The sequence below is a fragment of the Actinia tenebrosa genome, unplaced genomic scaffold (genome assembly GCF_029948245.1).
Source record: "Actinia tenebrosa isolate PJP-AT-01 unplaced genomic scaffold, QUT_ActTen_1.0 PGA_scaffold2__45_contigs__length_23673736, whole genome shotgun sequence".
Lineage (NCBI taxonomy): Eukaryota > Metazoa > Cnidaria > Anthozoa > Actiniaria > Actiniidae > Actinia > Actinia tenebrosa.
The window spans coordinates 20,453,778-20,476,340 of record NW_028292579.1 but is presented as its reverse complement, the minus strand read 5'-3'; the positions used below and the strand labels follow the sequence as shown (position 1 = coordinate 20,476,340).

The 22,563-nt window shown below is 36.1% G+C and overlaps 1 protein-coding gene and 1 pseudogene across 1 annotated transcript; one reads left to right on the top strand and one right to left on the bottom strand.

The window, feature by feature from the left end:
- The first annotated feature begins 1,662 nt into the window (after nt 1-1,662).
- On the top strand, nt 1,663-3,453 carry LOC148909548 (uncharacterized). The gene is made up of 2 exons (XM_089034274.1): nt 1,663-2,134; nt 2,429-3,453. Exons 1-2 carry the CDS (start codon nt 1,923-1,925, stop codon nt 2,844-2,846), a joined length of 630 nt encoding a protein of 209 aa, XP_088890400.1. The 5' UTR covers nt 1,663-1,922; the 3' UTR covers nt 2,847-3,453.
- On the bottom strand, nt 3,024-6,617 carry LOC148909547 (uncharacterized; annotated as a pseudogene).
- Nucleotides 6,618-22,563: the final 15,946 nt, after the last annotated feature.

Below are 22,563 nucleotides of genomic sequence, written 5' to 3'. Positions count from 1 at the left end.
ATCATCTGGATGCACTTGGAAGTCCTTTGAAAATACGCGGAGACAATTGTAGCAATAGCTTGACCCTAGATCTTATAAGAACGTGACTCTTTTAAGTCTTCTTTTGTCGTTCATGAATCTAAATTCCATATAATAGTAATTCCGTCAGATAAACACACACAAAAACTAGATTAAGTTCTATTATACAAAGTCACTTTGTGAGAGCAAAATGACAGCGGATTGATGAGATCGAGCGCGCGCCAACATCATCCACATGTTACAAAATCATTTTATTTATTTATTTATTTACATTATATGTTGTGGTATTTGTATATGTCGTATGATAAGGTCTCGTGAAAAGACTTACCAGCCGTATCAACAACATTTCGGAGTAAATTTCGTGCTATGACCTCTAATTTGGTTTGGGCAATCAGACTAGACATAGAGGTTTCGGTTATACATCATATGTTATATATGTCATATGCTTGCTGTCACTATCTTTAAATCATGAACGGTAAACGCTTACAAACTTGGAAAACATAGCTGTAAACGCGACCTTGATTAATTCCATTCAATCCTTGGCCAACACTAAGTATTCTTCAGCATTCTTCCTTTCTTCCTTCAATGCTCTTTTTTCTTTCTATCCTCTTCCTTGACGTTATCTCTCCTGCTCTCTCTCTCTTCCTCATATTCCTTTCCCGTCACCTTCTTCTCGCACTTTCTTTTTGCTCTTAGTGCTTTTCACCCTACTACGTTTAAGTAATCTAATCACTCTTCATCAATATATGTGCAACTCTTGTGTATTTGGAAGAAATTGGATTAATATCAATAACTGACTACAATGCATTGTTGCACGTACGAGCTCTTCCAGGCCTAAAATATCCAAGCATTAGCCAGAAATGACTTTTAACTCTATCTTTTCCACTGAAGAGAGCCTATTTTTTTCTGAATCTATTTTTATTTGTCATTCCTGTCATTTTATTTCCCTTCACTTCTAACTAACTTTATCATACAATTGAAGTCGCGGTTCTAATTTATGGCTTCTAATTTTAAGAACGTCAAAAGCAACACTTTGACAAATTTGTACTTGAAACGAACGAGCCGTGTGTTCGGAACTCTAAGTACTCTAAACGTTTTATTCGTGATTCGTTAAAAGTATGCTCATCAACGCTCTAACCTTTCTTGGATTTTATAAGAAAGAAAACCGGAAAAACAGAAAGAGAGGAAAGGGGAACTCAAAAAAAAAAAAAAAAAAAAAAAAAAAAAAAGGATAGAAAGAAGAAAAAAAAGTAAGATAAAAGAATTAAGAAAGTCAATTGGAAAGTTTATATCTCAAATATCTCTCAATGTCTTCAGTTTTCCACATATCAGATCGTAGGCTAATTCATTGTATTATCTATGGTGAAATGAATACATCTTTCAGTCTTATATCTGTTTCGTATTTCAGTCATCTCTAAGCGGTCAGTCCTAAGAGTGAAATCTCTTGAAATCGAAAATGAATCTTTTAACATCTTTGGATTCCGTATTAAGGATGTTCGTGGGCAAATGCGTCGTAAATGTCAAATTTCTAAAACTTTGCCAGTCAATAAAACAACATAAAACACACAAAATAAGCCCTATTTAAAGGGCAACTTACCCCCCAAAATGACCCATTTTTAAGAGAAAGTACATCAAATGAGAAACACAAAAATTCAATTTTTAGAGGGGATAGAGCATCCGTGTTCCTAAAAAAATAATTTCAAAACATCGCATATATCGCTCTGGTGGCCGCCATCTTGCACTTTTATCGCGGGCTCAGAAAAACAGGTAATGACGTCACAACGTCATAAGAGTTCACGGCGTCAAGTTGTTTACGAGCGTTTGGTTGACTTCTTCCCCTGTTTCTGAGACGTTTTACTCAATATTTTACGAACGAAATACGGCCTGGTCATTCAATTAAAGGCATGTCAGAGTCTAATTCTTTTTCCGAAGACTCGGACAGCTCGAGAGACGATTTTGCTCAAGAATTTTTAGAAACGGACGAGTTTGTTTTACGGCCATATCAGTTCGAACCAGAAATAGAAATCTCCTCAGATGAAGAGTTCAGAGAAGGATCTGACAGTGACATTATTGAAGACGATGAACAAGAGAACAATCGACTAACAAATTCAGATTGGTAAGTTTTACTTCTTTCTTATCACGATAAAACTCAACTACGTATCCATTTTTTACAGTCGTGTTTACCACTTTCTTGCACTGTATATTTATGCATTTTAATCTGCCTCACGACCTTTGCAACCAAAAGCAAAACCAACTGTCACAATTAAACATCGCTTGGTTGTCAATAAGTTATATACTGTAGGACACAGATTCAGGGATATAGTTGTGTCACAATTTGTGTATATACTCTCACTTGGGACAATCATTGATAGTGTTCAAAAATACTAAGGATTGTTTTATTTGTTAATAGGTGTACCTGTGGTAGCTGCCAAATTATGGATACAATAGCTGAATGCATTTGTTGCCAAGAAATCCAAAAAGTAGTTGCAACATGCCAGTCTGTTGTTGAAGATGGAGATGCTGATGAACCACCACCATGCATTACTCAACATCCTGGATTCTTACCTGTTTGTGGCAATAAGTATGTTCTTCGAACCGCATGGGCTCAGTACAAACAGCAATACAGAGATGCTTATGAAGGCCCAGAGCAGAAGCAGTACAGACACATTGCATATAGACAACTAGCAAGATGGTGCTGGGGAGTTCTTGGAAAGGAAGTTCAGGTTGTTCTGCCCTCTTGTGCTGTAATGTGCATCAGAGCACACTTCCCTCCTCCTGGACTAGAGGAGGACTTTCAGTTTGAGGGTTTTCATTATGCAGATGATTAGCTTGATATAATGTTGCATGGAGTGAATATATACATTTTATTTATTCCTTACTTCAGTTACTATACAGAGTGGATTTTTTTCTATCAGGAAAAATTCCTGGAATTGCAATTTTTTGGCATATTTAATTGCAAGATAATTGAAAACAAAAACATAGACTAGAAAAAGCTGAGACCAATATGCATAAGAATCATGTATTCATTTAGGATGCAGTACACGGAAAGGTGTGTTATATAAATTTCTTTTTTATATAAAAAGCTTTTTGTTGGTACAAACATTTTTTGAATGTTTTACATATTTTATTATTAAAAACACACTAAACAAAATACCCAGCTGAATAGTGAACCTAGTGTACAAAGCACTAGTGAACACGATCACTAGCCAACCAAGCAAAATTTGCAGTTATACGAGTCCTGGCAGCAAAAAAGTTAAATATGCTGAAGCAAATGTCACCATTCAATTGGATATTTTTCTTTAATATATTCATACTGGGGGAGACTCCCATATATAAGGTAGTGTAGATAGGTAAAGAAAAGACCTCTTTTTTACAGTCAATTCTTACCTAAATGGAAATAATATTTTAATAAAATTTTCATTTGAACATCTAAAAGGTACTGCATACTTATCTGCCCATTTCATCAGGTCCCCTTGTCATTTTTAAAAATTACATATTTTGTATATAGCATTTATACTTGGGTCTGTCGTGTACCTTTCCATATCTGGGAGCTTTTTTCATTAAGGGATATCTTTTACCAGTATTTTACACGACTGTCCAAAGATAGCCTGCAAAGCAGAGGGGGATTGGGACTTGAGGGAGGGGAAGAAGGACCAAACAGTGGAGGGTCATATGACCTGCAGGTACACAAAGGCTAATTCTAATTTAGATTATCTTGAAAACCTGGACCGGTGTTTCTGAATCAATTCCTGTTTATCTGGTGCAGGCAAACTTGCAATGTTTGCTGGTAGGTCTACTTCTTCAATTTCCTGGAGGTCAACTTCTGAGCCATCACACAATCCCAGCACTTTCTTTTGAAGCTCAGGAAGGAAAGAATAACTTTTCTTTTCCAACACAGGCTTAACTACCCAACGCTTGTGCATTTTTGGGAAACATGGGCGGTATCTTGCCTCTCCCATCCTCGTCCCCGGCTTTTGAATCACAGCTTGGTTCCTTCCTGTGTTGTGGTTGTTGTCAATGGCTGCCAGTTGTGTTCTAGCAACCATACCCTTGTAGGAGAAGTGCTCTCTCTTTGGGCAGTACTTCAGGATCATGGAGTGGTATACTTCAAGCCCACCTGTGTGACAGAAGTCAGTGAGCTTTGCCAAGTCCTTCAGCAGTTTTGGTTGAAGGACCACTTCTTCAAGGGCTACATGAGCTGCAGATCCTGGTTTTAGCTAGCACTTTTTACGAGCTTCTCTCCGGGTTAGTCGAGGATGGTCACATTTTTTGAAGATCTCTGCATCTCTCCAAGAATGCTTGTTTGTCACATGATGCAAGATAGAGACCCACTTCTCTCTCAACAGCTGCACACTACCATTGCATGTTGCTGCACACCACCACAGATGGTTTGAGACCGACTGGATCCAATGTGAAAGGTCAGCACTTTTTTTCAACTTGGCCTTCTTGTTGAGTTTCTTCACAACAGATTTTGACAAATGCCATACGTCATATTGGTGTTTGATGTGGCTGTAATCTTTTTCCATGGTGCTAGTGATTGAGGTATGTCTGTCAGTAGTTATCCTCTTGATGTTAATATCGTCCTCATCCTCAAGACTACCAAGACTCCTAATGAAACCTTCTTTCTCCATAGCATTTGAAGATGTTGTTTCTGTGACCTGAACCACAGAGAAGGAAACTATCTTCCCTGAGTCATTGTCCATAAATGTGTATGTACCATACTTGGCATTATGGCCAGGGCTGTCACACCGTCCATCCCCATTCAAGTATACAAGAGGCTTACTTGACAGTTCTTGTAAAACGGCTCTTCTTTCTCTTTCCCAGGTATCATTTATTACAGGAAATAGATACCTATTCTGATTTTGGTAAAAAACTTTTTCACTGATAAATCGTAACCCAAGACATGAGGCAAAGTTTTGGATTCTTGTAAAAGTGTTACCAGTGAACAAAATAGATGAGCAGATTAGAAGGTTTCCTACCGGTGCACGATTGATGAGAGGCTGGGAATTCCACAAGCAGTTGTGACCTTTCATACATATGGTTTTAACCGTTACCATGCTTCCTGTGCAGGTAATGTTGGTGTCAGTTACGATGGAACCACAGTTGATAGAAAACCTGAACAGTTCACCTAGGCATGCTGCAAATACCAAATACTTTGGCTCTTTGATGTAGGTGTCAAAGTGATACTCAGGTTCAGACTCTTTGTCTGTTGAAGAATTTGTTTCTTGTGATGAGATAATGTATTCATCCTCTTCATCACTTGAAAAAAGATTCACTTCTTCATCTGACAAAGGAAAAGACCCACAGGACTTTGCAGATTTCTGTGGTGATACATCATTCTTGCAAGACTTTTGTGGTGACACACTCATGGGTACAGAGGGAGCAGTATAGCTGTATGGATGGTCATGCAGGATACTGTTCAATTGCTCAAATGTTGAATTTCCTTCTACTTGAATGCAGGCATCAGAAGTCTCAATACTAACATCCACATTTTCTGTTTGGGTTGAGGTGCTTTTTCGTATTGAAAGCTTTTCATCCAGACAGCACTGGACTCCAAAGTCCCTTTTGTTGGAAGGTGTTTCATCGAAGGAAACCTCCATATCAGATTCTTCAACCATTTCATCAAGTGCATGTGTAGTTGGAGTCAGTAGGTTATCCAATGTCTTATGGGGAAAAAGAAGTAAACATAATCATTTATAGAACAAATACAAATAACAATGAATGGCAGTTACTGGGGTTCTCACTGATTCCGATAGTTGAGACGACACTCAAGCTTTAATTGTTTATAGGACTTTCATTGACTCCATATGAAAGAGCGTATAACTTATTCATCCGCAATTCATCATAACTAAACCCGCAGCGGTAAACTTAGTATTAAGAATTTAATGCATTGGTTTGGTCTGAGCACAGTCACAGACCAGTCACGAAATAGCTCTAATATATATATATAAGACTTACATATTACACTGACAATCTAGCAGTGCACGTGCGAACACAAACTACAAATCACCTACCTCTTTTTGTCGTTGTCGTCTTATACGGTTTTCTGTCGTAGCTCTTCTTTTACTAGGGATGGTTGAAAAGTTAAAAATACTTGGAATTGCATCAGCCTTTAACCTCCTTTTTCTTTTTTCGCCTGTTAGTTGCTCCATAAGGTCGGATTCGAAGCAACCATCCTCGAAGTGCTCGCTACATACATAGCAATTCTTCAATGGCGGCAGATTTGCTCGTCTTAGACGAGAAATCCAAGCTTTCTGAATTTGTAAATCTTTAGGAATCTTGTGATAGCTAACATCTTTTGTTTTTGTCGAATAGTTAGTGCATTCAGGCACGCAACAATTAACCATTTTGTCGAAAAAGCCACTTCAAACTCTCATGCTTACAGAAAAACTCTACATATCCAAACACACGTTGACGTTGTGACGTCACACCTGAATGCGGTAATTTATCGCGGGCTCAAAGATGGCGGCCACCAGAGCGATATATGCGATGTTTTGAAATTATTTTTTTAGGAACACGGATGCTCTATCCCCTCTAAAAATTAAATTTTTGTGTTTCTCAATTGATGTACTTTCTCTTAAAAATGGGTCATTTTGGGGGGTAAGTTGCCCTTTAATAGAGGTTGATCGTGCAATCCTGCGAGTAATATGACTTAGAAGTTCATCATTTCGGCACTTATCGTGAGCTAAGTGACGAGTCATCAAGGAGCGAAAACAAAAAAATAATTTCAGTGAAAACATTACAAATTATTGGGGAAGATATTAAAATGTATTTGTAGCTAATAATTTTAAAAAAAACGATTCTTTTCTATGAGGCATAAAACTATATTAAACACTGTGTGAGGGAAAAGCAAATTAACAAAAAATGGCATTAAAAAATGAATGAATGAACAAAAATGGGTAACACCGTTCGTTTTGAAGAAATATAAAAGTTTGAAGAGGTTTTCTTGAGTACTTTTCCATCAAAGGTAAGATACGAAAAGAAAAACGAAAAACCAAGGAAGGAAGAAAGAAAGGAAGAAAGAAAGAAAGAAAGAAAGAGAGGTATTAATGGGAGATATCAGAAATTGATTGTGAAAGAAATAAAACAAGTTAGGAGGTCAAAGTTAAATCGTTATCAAGTTGGTTATCTATAGCAGCTGTTTTAGCATCAAAGTATGCATTAATACTGATGGTGTAACTTTGAATGAGAAACAAAACAGGATGAGTAAATAAATGATTGATGGACTGAATGGGATTGCAAAAAAGAAAAATCTAAGTAACATAGTTATTCACATCAAAATTTAAAATGCAGTCAGCTGATTACTTGCACTTAAGTGTTGGCCCTGATCGTAATATCACATTTTTTCATTTCATAATGACATTACATTTTATTTATTTCATAACCGTCCTGAACCATAATTCTGAATTGCTGTCTATTTAACGTTTACCAAGGAATAAAAAACTCGTCAAAAATCTATAATTACTTCCAAACCAATTTTATTCACTTCTAATGATTTTAGAAAACTAGATTTTCGTTTGTAATCTCAAAGATTTCTTACAGTCCTGTTTGTAATCCACTTTCCTAAATCCAGCATATTTGGAATTCAATTTGATCATTTTTCAGTCAGTTGATTTGCGTGATGTTGGTGGCGCTTTTTGCAGGCTATAAAAATCAAACTAGCCAGAGTTGCTATAACCACCACATCGACCGGCAAAAATTTGATCTCGTTTAGCTCTCAGCTTGCTTTAAGTTGCTGTTACGAGTTAATGTTCTGTCATTCAGCCAACTAACCAGTGAATGATTCATTCCTGTTAGAAATATAAGCTGTTCTTGAGTTAGCTTCGTCAGACATGGCTGATAAACTAAACTCCTCTTTCAAGAAAATCCCACGAACCATTCCTTAGGTAATCTTCAGCCCACCCTCTAGATTGTTTGACCCTAAGAAGGTTATTGTAGAGTTTCCTGATTTACTCGACAAAATGTCGTGGATGTTATACTATAATTGAAAAGCAAAGAGGTATCATCAATTCTAATCGGTTGAAAAATATCGACATTGCTTTAATTCATGAAAGCCTTGAAGAATAGAGAGATAAATGAATACCTTATATATATTTATTTATTTACACTGCTCTGACTGTAACTGTCATTGAGCACTTTGTTTGAAAACCGGATGAAAGTTTTAAAATATATTATATATATATACACTTATTTCAATAAAGTTAGTCGCCTTAAAAGCTACAAAGCTGAGACCAACAAGGATTATGGGTAGTTACATTTTACATGTTTCAACCGCTTTAATAACTGTTGATGGATTTTAGATCTTTTACCAGTTACAGTCTCACCTCTTCTGAGCATCCTCAAGCTGCAAATTGTATCAAAAGCTCTACTTGTTTGATATTAAAAATTTCCCATGATCCTCAGTGATCTCAGCTTTCTAGGTTTTTTGGTGACTAACTTTATTGAAATAAGTGTATATGATTGCAGAAAGGTTGTAGTATATATTTATACAGATACCTAATGAGATGCAAGGCATCAAATGAGATGCGGAACGTAAAACATGCTTAAATACGATTGCTTAACCACTACATTTTGTGGAAAATTATAAGACCAAATAAGTTACTTTTTAAGTTTTGCATCTCATTTGATATCTTGCATCTCATTAGATATATGTATGTGTGGCTCGGGGCTGTAGAAAATACAACTTAATATTATTTCATTCCAGAGGAAATGAAACTAAAAATATTTTTGAAATATAAAACAAGCAAAGACTAATCCAATGATAAATAAAAAAGAATAAATATTAGACCGTTTATATTTGTATTTTAGTAGTAAGAACAATTTCAAAACAACGTTTGAGTAAGAAACTTGAATGGAACTGTTACCAAATTCCTCACTTCTTTTGATCCGATACTGATTTTCCAAAAGTTTCATAAACCCATAATGTTGCTATAGTTACGAAGGCGAGCACGCACGGAGTTGTTCATATTTATTTTTTCGCTTTTGGGAAAACCATTTCCTTTCAATATATAAATGAAGTGTCTTTTCCTGTTAATCATGGGTTTTTTCCTCGGATTTTTTTTCGAATGCCAAGTCTGCGTGGGCCCTACCAACGGGCCCAAAGCTACCTCGAGTTAGATATTAAATTTGCTGAGTCATTCTACTTGTTCTACCAAGACATAATGTTTATTAATGATTTAAAGCTAGACCTGTGTGTAGGTAGGCCTTTCTAGACAAAGTCGGCATCTTTCTTTTTGATGACGACTTCAGTTTCCACCGGACTAAATATGACGACTCCACAAACGATAACAACTATAACACACGGAAATTAGGCAACGAGAAACTGACAAATTTCGACCCCCCAAAAAAACACGAAGAAATCTTTCTGACTGTTTGTTTAGTTGTTTTTTTTGAAAAATAAATACCGTAAAAAGTGGCTTCCACTATCGTTCAATACGTTTGACATAAAGGAAGCATTGAAAGCCGATCAAATTCTAGTCTTTCCTCATTGAATTCTTTATAAACAAAGTGCATACCATATGTCCGTGAAAAATTACACTAACGAAATTGTACAAATTAGTGAGATGTTTTGTAGGTCTACGGTCTATTTAGGTTTACTGAACTTACAAAATGTGTGCAATTTCGTACACTTTTTTACGGATTTATGATATGCACTCTAGCAAGCTAGAATCAGTCAAAGAACAATTTCATAAGTGCTATCGAAATAGCCTTTGGAAGGCGAACACAGACATTTTAAGAACAGCTTCGACGTATATAATTGCTGACATTTTCATTAAAAATAGTTAAGTGGGAACCATGTTTTAGTCCAGTTGTCAGACGGCTGATATTACGTACGAATTCCTGTGTGAATCTTTGTATTCATTTACTTCATACAAAGTCATTTTCTCTCTAATTTGGCCCTAAGTAAAAGGGAAATCGTCTAGATAAATGACAGCCGTTAGGAAGCGGCTGACCAACTTATTCGTGACATAAAAGATGGTCAATAATGGCTAAAAATACAAGTGTAATTAGCTAAAAATATATTTAATTTATTAATTGGTTTCTGCGTGCATAGAAAAACGTGATGAAAAGAAGCTATCAGTGATGTGATCCAATATCTTTTGCACGTTTCGGAGCCATGTACGTGTGGTAAATATTTCACTGTACTTAGATTGTTTTAGTATTGTCAGTAAAAAAATGTATTCTCGAGTGAAGAATGGTTTTGGTCCTTCTTTGTCTCTTGCATAGTGTATTGTCTCGGTGCGGTTTCGCTAAAAAATAAGATTTTGAGAGTTCAAGCAAAAACGGTGACGCGATATTCATTTTCGAAGATTCTACATTTATGTATAGACAGTGCTCAGACTTGTTGAATAATCTTTCGTTTCATTTTTTCATTTCAGTGGTAAGATGTTATTCAAAAATCATATTTTTGGGGAACAAATTGACAAATGTCTTCTTCCCCTGGAAAAGCCTCATATGAAGTATTTATAAATTATTTCAGAAATTCTGAAATTTTTCTAAGTTTGAAAAAAAAAATAAAAAATGATGCTTTGTTATATTAATGTTGACATTGTTTGTACTATTCACTTCCCATGAGATATAAAAAGTGTCGCCAAGTGCAAAGATATCAGTGTATTCGTCTCATGATAGCATTCGTAAAACTCTTTAAGAGACTGTTGGGTCATCTTTTATGGTCTTCCTAAGCACAGATAACAATAAAAAATGACAATGTTATATTTTACTGCTTCAATATCAACGGCCCTTTGACTACAAAGTATTCTATTTATCTGTCTGCTGAAAGGCAATCCAGAACCATATCACCCAAAGGGTCTAATAGTGAGTAAAAATACTAAGTAAATTTTGATCTTTCACTCGATAAATCCTTAATGCTGTGTACTTTACGTAGGTTATTTATCAGCTGCTAAAATACACGTAGTTCTCCCGACATTTGGACTACACTTTTGATTGCATTTTGAAGAAAAAAGCCAAACAACTTTAAAAAAATGTGATACAGACATTTGACACTTTGGAAAGCTTTTTTTCCTTCCCCTTTTTTCCCCTCCTTTTTTTTGATATTTCATTCAGTTCAAAGACTTTGTTCTTTTTGAAAGTCGGATACCTACATACTAGATAACATCGTGTTTAAAAGTCAATTACGAAAGAAAGCATTCGCATCTACTTGAAGACCAAGTCCGGTTTCAAACCATATATACAGCCATGCATTTTCATCTCTACTTTATTATGTACAAAATATCCTACAGTCTTTTTTTTTTTTACTCTTTCAGTCTGCACAAGCCAGACATTTTGAGAAAACAAAGTTAATTATTAATCAGTTGCTGAAAGACGACTCCTAGCCTTTCTTAAACTCTGCAGTAGGTTTTAAATATTTTCATAACTCTTTTTTTTTTTCGCACCATAGAACAGTACCTTTTCAACTCTATTATGCACAATATATCTTACAATCTTTTATGCTCTGTCAGGTTGCACAAGCCATACTTCAGGAAGAAAAAAAATATTAATCGGTTGCTGAAAGAAGCCTAGCCTTCCTCAAACTCTGCAGTAGATTTTGGATATCACTTTATAGTATTTTTCTCACTTTCTTTGCCTCTTCTCAGTTACATGTTTTAATAGAGGCTCACTTCATAGTTCATTTAATGTGCTTAGACTAAGGCTTGTCTCTAGCTTTTGTACTTAGACTAAGGCTTGTCTTTACCTTTTTTTCTTTTATATCAACAAATTTCTTCAGTAGCCGCCATCATATCTCTTTGTATTCTTCTTAACCGTGTCAGTAGTCGCCAAAACTATATAGAGGGTCCCTGAAGGAAGAGCGCCAATCCCCACCCCCCAGCCAATCCTTTTATAAGCCCCACTTCCTAGCGTCCACATCCCAAACATTTTTCTTTGAAGACATTTTCCTTTTCCTATTTTGTTTTTTCCTCATCTCAGGGGCCTAAATCTTCCTTCCTTCTTTCCTTCCTTCCTTCCTTTCTTCCTTCCTTTCTTCCTTCCTTCCTTCCTACCTACCTAAAAAGGTGTACAATCATTCAGTTTTTTTGCCATTTTTTATCACACCGAAACGCGACATTTTCTGCTATATCTCGACCCCCGAGAATGATAAAAAGCGACACGTTTTGTTCGAAATTTGATTTGCTTTTCTCTCACAGAGCGTTTAATAGTTTTTATGCCTCATAGAAACAACCGTTTTGAAAAAAAAGATTATTAGCTACATTACATACATTCTAATACCTTCTTCCCCTATAATTTGTAATGTTTTCACTGAAATTATTTTCAGGTTTGTTTTCGCTCAATATGATGACTCGTCACTTAGGTCACGATATTCAGTGCCGAAATGATGAACTTCTAAGTCATATTACTCGCAGGATTGCACGATCAACCTCTATTAAATAGGGCCTATTTTGTGTGTTTTATGTTGTTTTATTGACTGGCAAAGTTTTAGAAATTTGACATTTACGACGCATTTGCCCACGAACATCCTTAATACGGAATCCAAAGATGTTAAAAGATTCATTTTCGATTTCAAGAGATTTCACTCTTAGGACTAACCGAGCTAAGGAAAGATGTTAATACGATCATAAGCCTTAGAGATGACTGAAATACGAAACAGATATAAGACTGAAAGATGTATTCAACATAGATAGTACAATGAATTAGCCTACGATCTGATATGTGGAAAACTGAAGATATTGAGAGATATTTGAGACAAGAAAAGGATGGCTATAGATGTAATACGGCATGCGTCTAACAGTGGAATAATTATATATTATTCATAAGTGATCCAATATCTTTATTATATTAGGAAAGAATAACAGGAATAGTAATGGTGATGATGACGACTAAGTATATTTTTTCTTTTTATAACAAATTTCGTACGACTGAGTAATGAACAGTACATGGAAGTGTCTAAGTGCTTTACCATGATAAAATTGGCGGCAAAAGTAAGAAAAAGCAGCTTTCTGTATTAATACTTATTTCAAAAAAGGGTGTCACCTCCAAAGTCGATAGGAGAAAAGCGCAGATAGGTCATTCCGAGATCGGCAAGACATGGACCTTAAGTAGTGTTGAAACTCACTCAATGTTCTTTGTATTCAAGCATGTCGAAATAACCTATCGCCTTTGGTGAACAACGTATATTTTTAAAATAGGTGTATACATAACAAAATGTATTGTTCGTAAAACATGATATGCTGCATGGCATGGTGTTATGTAAATGGTTTTCGCATAATTACTAGATAGGAAGAGACCATGGTCTTTTCAGTGCTACTCTAGATAGTTTATCTTCAGATCTCGTGCTACAGTTCGCTCTTTCCGAGCCAGTTGAGCATTCAAATCGCATCCACACTAATATTAAGTAATTTAAAAAAGAGAAACTACTTATAAGCCTTGCCTATTAATCATTTTTTTAGTATATATATTGTTGATAGTATACCTAAGTATCACTACTATTTTCATATAGTGTTCTAAACTAATAGAAAAAGACTGCGCGTGAGACCAAACAACCCTAAATTCCAATAATCCGATCTGTAAATTAGCTATGCCTTGAATAGGATTAAGAAGCGGAAAAGTGAAAGAGAGAGAGAAAAAGAAAACTCGAAATGCTTAATTAACTGATTCTAATTCGAGCTAATTCGTTTGTTTTGCCCTGACTTTGATCAGCCCAGAGGTTGCTTTTTTCAGAGCCTCGATCTGTAAGTTAGCCATGCCCTTAGATCAGCCCAGAGATTGATTAAGGGTTCAATCTGTGAGTTTGCCATGCCCTAATTCAGATGAGGGAAGGAAAAACTCGAGTTTTTTTACGATTTTCGAGTTACGATTTTCGAGTTATACACTTTTCGAGTTACGCGCTCGGACACACCCATATTCTTGGGGCCACGCCCACTTTGACATCTGTGAGTAACTCGATGACAAACAGCGTTGAAATCAAACTCGAGTTACGTAACACGAACCCAACAGATTGAACCTTATTTTTCGAGTTACGCGACATTTCCGTAACTCGATTCTCGACTCGACAACTGTGCATTCAACTTCGACATTTCTCTTGTATGAATAGCTAAACGAAACTCACCACTCAATCATTTATACGGATCCACGCATACCTTATTATTTCTGGATTAAAAACGTGCCGCAAGTCTAGATATGTTTATACTCTCTCCACAGTGGCTAACGAATTTCTGTTTTTTTCATATCTCTACTGCTGTTCGCGGCGTCTTTGTTGAAATCCAGTTCTAGATATTTACACAACATTTACTTAACTGGCATGATTAGTTCAGACAAAGATCGTATGGAGTGAGTGCCTATCACATATGGCATGGAAAAACCTTCATAACTTCAATTAGAAGCCGCATTCAAACTATACTTTTTTTCCGGGTTATTCAAAATCTTACCCCATGTAGAATCAATACTGTGAATATAGTCAGATGGATGATAGGCAGTTTAATGAACCAAAGGACATGTACGCACTGAATAACCAAATCAACATGGAGGATATTAAAACCTTTAATGTAGCGCCATCCTTGGTTTACACGTCCTTGGATTGTTGTGGGGTACTTTGGATATATAAAGAAGAAACAAATATATACTGTTATTGTTGTATATTATTTCTTGGTTCGTCCTTAAATATGAAGGTAGATAGACTGAAGGGAAGGAAGTAAATATATATTATTTGCAATTTTAAAAGCAGATAAGGAACGTTCTTTCTTTAAAGATTCAGGAAGAGAATTCCATAGTTTCGCCCCTGTGTATGCGATGGACGGACGGACGGACGGACGGACGGACGGACGGACGGACGGACGGACGGATGGATGGATGGATGGAAACTGCTTTTCAGTGTTGTCAATGCTGAAATGATTTATTTTTCTTTAGTAAAAACATTTCAAGAAGTTCCTTTTTTAAGAAATCTAGAAGAATCTAAATTGTCGCTCTTGTGTTCTTATAAGATAGTTAAAAATAAAATCATTTGAAGTTTTCGGTAGTTTCAGGTCACATATATAAAAGACCTAAGAAGATTGAATGCACTCGAGCCTATTTGCGTCTCAAAATGATGCCTGATAAGTATTTAGGAGCTTGGCCATGAACAATTTTGTACATCATAATGGCCTTTTGTTCTTGCCTCCTTTAGGAACTTGCGATCTTATAGTGTTTGGAGAGCCAGTCATAATACGGGATGGAATAGATGGAAGTAGGATAGATAGATAAATGAGTGGATTGGTGGGGCACGTAGATAGATATGATGGGATGCTCGGGATAGATGAATGAATGGAATAGGATGGAAAGGGATTGTGATGGATGGATAAAGAAAATGGGATAGTTGAGATTGATCTGTTAAATTATATAATCATTCATATATAATGATGCTAAAAATGCCTTCACTCGATGTTTTTAATCCGCAGAGGTCCAGTAGAGGCTTACTTAGGACAGTATACAATAATTAGATAATCAAATCTACTTATTCGTCTAAACCCAGCCGTGCTTATAGACGCATTAACCTCCCACATGGTATAGAACCACGGCTAGCAATAAGTAATAAACCCGTAAACCCGGCTAACTTTGGATACTATACGATAATTAGATAATCAAATCTAATTTGTCTTCTAAACCCACCACCCACCAGTGCCTATAGTGACGCATTAACCTCCCACATGGAATAGAACCACGACTAGCAATAAGTAATAAACCCATGCAGTGATAAAAATAACTGATTGTCTGTTTGCGTTCTAATTTGATCTCTTCATCAGGAAGGAATGTCAGTAGGAGCTCTAGTAATTACGAGTTATTGCGCTCACGAGAGCAGGGATAGTGAAAATATTGATCATTAGTTCAGGCCTGACGTCTATGAGAATATAATGATCCTTATAATGATCCATTGATGATACTCAGGATACTTAAAACCATTCTTTTTCTTTTTCTTTTTGTTTTTTTAAGTTTTTTCTGGCAATCCATCATCTTCTTTAAAAAAAATCTTACTCGCGTTTTACATTAAAGACTAAATATACAGTGCATATAGAGACTAACACAATATGTACTACATAAAGTAAAAACTAATCTTGGTATACAAAAAGGAAAATAGACCCAGAAAGTTTTGTTTTATCTCAAATTAAATAAAGGAGGATCAATGAACGAAATGGTGGTCCCTTAGCTGCATTTGTTTTGAGAACCTTATCATTCATTCTTTCCGCTCAACGCTTCCTTGATTGCATTTTGGATTCTCTCGATATCTGATTCCAATTAAAACTATTGCCTACAGATCGATGGAACCATTGATTCGGTACTTCTTTATCTATGAATAGCAAAAATATATATTTTGAGGAACAATATTTTCGTTGTTAATAGGAAAACTGCCAGTAGGCATTGATATGTTGTTTTCTCTCAGTTTGACTTGGCTTCTATCCCCTTAGGTTGGGAGTTAATTAGATAGCTTAGATTGGAATGATTATTTACTTACTCTTAATTAAGTTTTCCAATTTCTCTTCTGTGATAACTCAATAATTCACTTAACATAAGATTCCTCTTTGTTTATACCTTCCGCTTGAACTTATATTACGTATTTCCAATAAAAATATTAGATTTTATCAAATCCTGAAACAACCTCTGGGCTGATCTAAGTGAGTGCACACAGATAGAACTGTGGGGAAAAACCTCTGGGCGGATCAAAACAAATGAATTTATAGCTCGAATTGGAAAAAGTATATTGAGTTTTTCTTTTTTCTCTCTCCCTCTCTTTCTCTTTACTTCTTCAATAATCCTATTTCTATATCTGCTAGTCAGTGTCATCGTTCTCATCAATCGTTGTGATCCAACAAATATTTCATAAAATACAACGTTCAATATCTTAGAGTGATTTTCATAAACCCGTGAAACAAAATTTAGCTATTTACTTCTATTAACACATATTAATAATAATAATGATAATAATAAATATTTATATAGCGCCTATCCAAATCTGCTCTAGTCGCTTTAAACAAAAAGAAAAACCACAAACTGTGGTAGTCTGTAATAGTGTAATAATGTGTAATAGTGGTTATTAGTGAGGCAACTAAGTATTGCAGTGAAAGGTTATTGACTGTATTTTATTACTTCGTTGTTTGATGGGTAATAACTCGTACTGGTTTGTATTAATGATTCTTACGCTAACACTTATTTCACGGGTTTATGAAAATCTCTCTAGTAAAAGTCTTTCAGACGCAGCATTAATACAAGTCTTTTTTCACCATATTGACACACAACGCATGTTCTTGATGAACACGCACGTCAATGCTCGTTCACTGCGGGACTAGCAAATTTACAGCAATAACAATAGTATTAATAATAATAATAATAATCCCATAAGAATGCCTCTATTTAAAATTCATTGTAATGAATCAGAAATATAAATATCTAATGAGAGTATTGGGAACTTAGATAAATTTAAAGTTTTCGAGGCCAAGTTTCCATTAGTTGTAAATATTTTGAGTTATATATAACTTTACATAACTCTGGTATGAATCTGAAAAATTCCTGGTTCGGTTATGTCGTACCGTGCCGTGCCGTGCTATGATCATGACCGTGTCATGACTGATCATTTTCATTGGATGAAAAGAGATCTCGACCTCAATCCCGTCATCTATTTCATGCCTTGATGGTTCTATATGCCGTACAGTTTTACACTCATACAGTTTTACACTTATTCCTCCGCATTACGTTAACACTCCCTCCCCCTCCCTTAGTGTGCCAGCAGCAACCTGTGTGCACAAGAAACATCAGTGTAACAACGCACAGCCTCATTAACCAATAACATCACGTCAAAAGAAAAAAAAAATAGAACCTCATCTTGTAAATTTCCGCATGAACTTCGTAAATAATTGAACTGGACTAAAAACATTTTTACAGTGTCCTGTTTATGTATTGCAGACGCACGCAAGTGAGACAATAATGACGTTGCGCACAGTTAAGGACACTGATGTCAATAGTGGATTCTCAAGGATGCCTTGAAGAAGAAAGGAAGAAAAAGAAAAGAATGAATGGAATAAAAAAAATAAATTAGAAGGTAAAAAAGCCCATTTCTCGAATATCTAAAGATGTCGCTAGATTGTGACAGAAAGATAGAGAACGGAAAGACATAGGATGGAAATAGTAAACTTAAGAATTAAGAATAATAGCGTTTGTTTATTTGTTTCACTATGAAGAACACTGAAAAGTAACAGAGATTAAAACACTTGTGAGGAGTTTAAAATCACAATTAGCTTCTCTTCAGTCAGAAAAAACCCCTGATATTGTGCAGGTTAATTCGATGAGTAATTTTTGAAATAACTACAGTACATCTTGACAGTTTAGAGTAGATTAGTTTAATTGCCCTATCAAATGACATAAGCAAATATGTTTTTCTTTGTACAATCATTTGTACATAACGCAATATTTGATGTTTATACAACAAGATAATAGCTTCCGAAAAGGTGCGCATGATTTCATTTTGTGAATTCGTATTTTTAATGTTTTTGAATGCATCCAAAATCCTAGTAAGCAAGATTCGCGGACATCATCTCTCAAGACTCTGACTTGATTAAGAGACATCAGTGGGATGGTACTTCATGTATCTGACAGATAAATATTTATTGAATATATTACTGTTTCGAATACAACGGTATACCACCTATGACGTTTATACTCGTTGGCACAACGTTGCGACATTCCTAGTAATGCTATTGATCTGTTGGCCATTAAATAGTGTTACGAAAAATCGACATTATGACACAACGTTGCGACATTCCTAGTAATGCTATTGATCTGTTGGCCACTAAATAGTGTTACGAAAAATCGACATTATGGCACAACGTTGCGACATTCCTAGTAATGCTATTGATCTGTTGGCCACTAAATAGTGTTACGAAAAATCGACATTATTTATATGTTAATTCACTGGAGATTTAGATAGTTTCGATAAGTTTTCCATCAGATCTCGCTATTGAATTTTAACAGATCAAATGATGCTTGTTCGTCTTTTGCGAAAAACTATACTTTTCCCCTATCTCAAGCGTATGTATAAGAGAGAGAGAGAGAGGGGGGGGGGGGGGGGAAACGTGGAATACAGTACAGTCCTATCTTAATAGGCAGTGGCCCTTACTCCCAAAAATCTTAGATCACAGGGTTGGAGAACTATCAAGGCTCATTGGTTACTGAATGCGCAGTACATAGAAATGGAACGAGCCGTGTGATGTACTTGGTAGAAAGTAATGCAGCTACAAATGAACGTGGAAATCGTACATATTATATGTATAGAGAATGAGATTCGCTAGGGTTGTCGAGTTTGATGAAAATCTGAAAACAGCCTGTAGTGAAGATTTTGCGTAGGAAGCTGTGACTCGTTGGAAATGAAGGAAGAGAATAGAACTGATAAAGAGAAAGACGGAAGAAATGATGAACAAATGGATGAATAGTTTGATGAATGGAAAAGGATGGGATTGATTGACGGATCGTTGTTATAGGTGGATAGATAGATAGATGGATGGATATGAAGAATGGATAGATAGATTAATGAGAAATGGAGAAGTAGATATATCATGAATTATTTGATTGAATGACGGATTGATGGAATGCATGTATAGATGGGTGGATATATAATAGAAATAAGATAGGATGGATGTCGTTCTTCGTACTGCGCACGTGCACGATCCACTTCAAACAGGGAACCGGAACCTTTTTCAAGAGCTTCACAGCTTCCCATCCTGTTCGTTTCTTGCTCCACTAATAAGCATCATTATTTGCCGCCGCCTTTTCCGCTCAACCAGGAGACGTTTTATTTCGCCATAGCTACAGCATCCTAATAGAAGTCATCCGACATCTTTCGGTCGATATAAAAACTTATAAAAAAAGGACACTTACTTGTCGGCGGTGTTGAAAAACCGAGCGCTTAAATTACTTCCACAGGCGAAGGCGTTTTATTTGTTAATCAACAGATAGAGAACGAATAGATGGCGTTATGCGTAACACCTCGCGCTCATTTAACAACATCCATCAGCACAATATAAACAATGCCCTGACAAGTGAAAAATTGCTCTAGAAACAGCGCTTTTAAACCAATAGGAGACTTTATTTTCTCTGAGCACTTAAGTGGGCAATCAATGATTTCTACCTTTTGGACGAATACTGGTACAACAGTTCCACCGTGCTGTTTCCAAGACTGGTCGGTATACCTAGCTTATGCATTGTGCTTTTGGGTAACTTGATCAAAATGAGCCGGTTCGTCGTTATATATTTTGGTATTCTCTGCCTGTTAGGTGAGTAGAGAACATTTCAAACTGTAGCAACCTCAGTTTACTCAAAGGAGTTCTCTTTTATTCCATTCCGTCCAATTTCAAAGAAAGAGCACCTTCACCCCCACCATCAACACCACAAACAAAAACACTGAACGAAACCAGAATTTTCAGAAACAGATATGATCATTAGTAACGAGGTTTGTGTCTTTCATAGAAATAAAACAGTTTGTCTTAGGTACTAAATATCACAGAGAAGCACTACTAAAGTATTTAGTTTCGAAGTCAATTATCCACAGGTTTTCTCCATTCCTCCCACAATCAAGTCCTATTCCTTTAGTTACTAAGATCTCAAACGAAATGCACGAGAAGTAGGAAAATTAAGATATATGATTCAAACATTATAAACATAAGGTTTTTCTTATTCTTTTTAACCCTTCCATTCTTATACAGTTAGATCTATATACTACAAAAAAGTGAGAAAATCTTGCTAGAGTGAGTATATTTAACCCGTGAAAAGGTTGTACGCATAATAGTTAGTAGTAGACTCTAAACCCATTGTTTTCTCTCGTTTTTTTGTCAACTAGTACTAAGTAAATAGTCATTTTTCTTTCACGGGTTAAATAAAATCATTCTATGTTTAATGTAAATCACACCAGAATAATTTTGTTTCGAGTACTGGTCGTGGGGCAACAGTCCGTTATCTCTGTACACATCGTTCTCATTCCACAGAATGTCAGTTTTATTGTTTAAGGCTCTTAGAACTTCAATTCAAATCCCTATATGTGTAGATAATTTCATTACTGATGTTTGAAATTAAAATTGCAAGAATTGCTTCCGCGTAGGTAATACTCTATTCATGACAGTATTATCGACAAGTTTTGTTAGGCAGTCGCCTATATGAAAAACAAACACGAATGAAATGGTTAGATTCGAGCTCAGTGTCTTCATTTTTGATTTCGGGACAAGATTTCAAGCCTCGCCATAACTGACTCCTAAAAACATCACGTGACATCATATGAAATCACGTGGTCTGTCATTTACTCAGTTGGTTTGTACATTAGTCATCAAACAGGCTAGACCGGATTTCTTCTAGTCCCTGACTATACTTTGAGCAGGTGTTTGACTTGTTTGGGAAGTGTTCTGTTTACATTGTCACAAACTTTTATGAACCATGCCGAGGTAGAAGAAAAACTGGGTCGAGTTTACATGACATTTCTTTGTGGGCTTGTCTTAGGGACATATTTCCAAGATGGCGGCTATTTCGTCCCCTAAAACCATCCCACAATGCACTGCAATGCCAACTCGACCCATCTTTTGCCTCAAACACGGAATGGCTAATAGAGGCTTTGCACCATCACGTAATGGCAGCCATGACAGCAGGCACAAGAATAAAGTCATTCTCCCCTGGGAAACTGAATTCTTTCTCATGTAAATCATAGACCAGATTCAATAGACCCTTTTCGAGTTCCAAATTACCGCTGTGTTTCTTGATTACAGACTCATTTGCTCAGGCTAAGCCTCGAATCAGTGTCTAGATATTCACATTTACCAACGGTAAAGTAAAGAATGCACAACTTCAACAATACGAACACTTTGAAACTTGACGGACCTTGACTGGAACACGTGAATATTATTCTTCACAAAATCGAGGCTAAGCCTGAGTAAATGAGTCTGTAATCAAGAAACACAGCGGTAATTTGGAACTCAAAAAGGGTCTATTGTTTCTGCCTCCTGTCATGGCTGCCATTCACGTGATGGTGCAAAGCCTCTAAAGAGCAGATGCATGATTTCGTAGGAGCGAAAAAGTAACGCGTCGTTCATGGCGTATTACGGTAGAACAGTCTTAAAACAGTCTTAGAACAGTCTTAAGATCCTAGGAGTAACACTGGATAATAATCTACCTTTTAAATTGCATATTGGCGATATGTTGAAAAAAGTGTATGCTAAAACAGAAGCCCTGCGTCGCCTTAAGCGTCTGGCGCCTACAAAAGTTTTGCCTCGATTGATAATGCCTATGTTTTGCCTCACCTCGAGTACTGTTTAACAATTATTCGCTAAAGGCGAAGTGATTATCGGGGAATATTTACCGGGACGCGAGTCTTTCCATCAAATGGTACCCTCTTATTTTCTTTGAAGCAGAGTAACTAAAGACCTTTTTACATTGGGCGTAATGTTTTTGCATTTTAAACCACATGGCATTCTCTTCAGAATAAAATTATTTGTTTAAGTCGTATCCGTATTCATGTGTCTTCTCATGCGCAACCGTTAAACAAAGAAATGGTACTCTAGGGAATGACACGGTGTCTGAAATGGGAAACAC

Excerpts from the sequence above, each read along its gene's own strand:
- LOC148909548 (XM_089034274.1), top strand. The coding sequence starts at position 1,923 with ATGTCAGAGTCTAATTCTTTTTCCGAAGACTCGGACAGCTCGAGAGAC. Across the intron at positions 2,135-2,428 it reads CGACTAACAAATTCAGATTG|GTGTACCTGTGGTAGCTGCC; the intron begins GTAAGTTTTACT and ends ATTTGTTAATAG.